This window comes from Phaethon lepturus, unplaced genomic scaffold, assembly GCF_000687285.1.
Source record: "Phaethon lepturus isolate BGI_N335 unplaced genomic scaffold, ASM68728v1 scaffold21690, whole genome shotgun sequence".
In the NCBI taxonomy this organism is placed as follows: Eukaryota; Metazoa; Chordata; class Aves; order Phaethontiformes; family Phaethontidae; genus Phaethon; species Phaethon lepturus.
In genome coordinates this window covers 4,472-6,816 of record NW_010511593.1, presented here as the reverse complement: position 1 = coordinate 6,816, position 2,345 = coordinate 4,472, and the positions used below count along the sequence as shown (strand labels likewise).

The 2,345-nt window shown below is 39.2% G+C and overlaps 1 protein-coding gene across 1 annotated transcript; it reads right to left on the bottom strand.

The window, feature by feature from the left end:
- Positions 1 to 480: 480 nt before the first annotated feature.
- SMIM14 (small integral membrane protein 14) lies at positions 481 to 1,245 on the bottom strand (the record flags this gene model as incomplete). The annotated part of the gene is made up of 2 exons (XM_010284511.1): positions 481 to 513; positions 1,097 to 1,245. Coding segments are annotated over 2 exons (182 nt in total), but the record flags the coding sequence as incomplete, so codon positions are not given.
- Between the last annotated feature and the right edge of the window lie 1,100 nt (positions 1,246 to 2,345).

Genomic DNA, 2,345 nt, shown 5'->3' with positions numbered 1-2,345 from the left:
TCACCACATAACTAAGCTAATAGTTGCAACCATAATATAAATCTCAAAAGCATACTGGAGAAAAAATTATGAATTAATCTGAAGAAAGGTCAGTAACCTTCCATTTTTATAAATGCACTGGGATTTTCTTTTTTTTTTTTCAATGCATAGAGAAATCACTGCAAAGAAATTAAGATCATTGTAACAGAAAGAGACTGAGTGGAATGTCCACAGTAACGGTAACAACCAAAAAAACCCTGCAACGCCTTATCATTATTCAAATTACAATCTACTAGGAATTGTAATAACATACAAAGCAAAAATTAATTTAAAATTGAAGTCACTAAAAGCAGTTCATGAGGATAACTGCTGAATGAAAATTCTGCTCTATATAAATGAGAAAAGAAAACAGTATTGAATGGGGTTTAGGAGTAATCTGGTCACTTCGTTCATTTGGTCGTGCAAGGCTTTAGCTGCTGAACTTTTCCAATAGTGAATGCTCTAGTCCACTGGTGGGGCTGGTGGTTCTTGTCCCTAGGGGGAAGGAAGGAAGAAAAGAAAAAAACTCACCACATACAGGATTAGAAACAGTGCTTCAAATAAGAGGGCTTCGCAATAAAAGAAGAACTCAGAGGAGTGACGTTGTGCTTTCTTTTAAGATCTTTCAGTATCTCAATACTCCGAATAAATGAGCATCAAAGAACAATACCGTTTCCTGCATCAATAGGGATTTTTCCATGATCCCACATCCAGGACAAAGATCATCTCCCTAGTTTCATGCTGTAATTTTGTTTACTGACTTCTGTAAAAGCTGTGATTTTCCCTTTGTACATAAGAAGGCAGGAAGCAGTTCCAACCAGGGACAGCTGGTGTCCAGAGGACACTATGACCCACACTCAGCCACCCGTGCCTGCTCCATCCCACGGTAGGCCTCACAGTTGGCCTTCATGATTCTACTTTCACTTCGGTTTTACTCATTTTCATCGTGAATGGAATTCCAAGAAAATACAGGGGGGAAAAAGTAAGGAAAAAATGACTGTAAGCTAGTCTGTATTAAAACTAAACACATTTAAGCTATTGTAGAGTCTCTCTGCAGGGCACTTTGAGACACACTTACATTATGTGGGCTGGTTGGCTTTCCAGCTGTGTTGGATCCTCTCAGATTACTAGGTCTCAGTAAGAACAAGACAAGTGCAATCACCACCCAGGCCATCATTACCATGGCAAAGCTGATGCCATTGTCACTGGAGGAATTTGGTCCTGGCACTACAGACAAGGAAAACTCAAGTTATAACACAGAGTGACAGCAGAGTTCTTTCCCCAAAATGAAAACAAAAATGCAACATGTCTTAGAAAAAAAAACTGAAATATTTTTCAATTGAGTTTTCTGATTAGTCCTTCCTTTTGCCTCTGAGACATGTAATTCTTGGTTAGTGTTACACTGTTTTTTTATCACATTTCTTATCCCTTGGAAAAGAGACTCTATTTCATAAGATTTCACTGGAATTCTCAGCATTATCATTAATATTTCTTAGTTCGCATTAACTCCTCATGAATTGGAGATGATAAACACACAGTTTTTAAGAGTTCAGACCTTCAGCTGTGTTGAGGGAAAATATTATCGTTATCAATATGTTATATCAATATTTTAAAACTTGGATGACCTTTATACATGCAATCCAGTAAACTAGCATATAATTCGGCATGAAAAGAACAACTGCTTTACTTTGGGGCTTCCAGACAACATGAACAGCCACCCAGAGACTACCTGCAGCAGCACATGAGACAGCCTTAGGTACCTGCTTTGGCACGTATGTTCAGTAGAATGCTGAAAATTCACATCACCTGTTAGGCTGGATTCCCCACATGATGCAGAGAAACAGGGACTGGTCAGGCTGCCTTCTGGAATTTTTGCTGAACCATAGTGCACTTAGGGTCTGTGGTTAAATAAGAGTCGGGGCAAGTAAACGCTGCTAGGTTAGCTCATGCTACAGGTCAAGGAAGGGAGCAGATGGAACCACAGAGGGAAACCACAGGCATTCGTGCAAGACAATTTCTATCCAGCCTGCGTTGTAATACGGTTTGGATGGAACCAAATGTGCTGAAACATGTTCTAAACTAAGTTAAACAAGACAACAGCTTGGCCCCGTACTACCTACTCAAAGCACACCAGATACTAGAACAGCCACAACACTGTTTACGTTATTCAAGTACCATTAAACCCACATCTTTCACAAAGGACCATGTGTTTTAATAAAGACGTGAGGTATTCCAGAATCTGTTACTTTAATCTCTTAACATAAGGAGATGAGGATAAGCAAAATCTCACATAGCTGGGGTGAATCATACTTTTCAAAGCTTTGCAT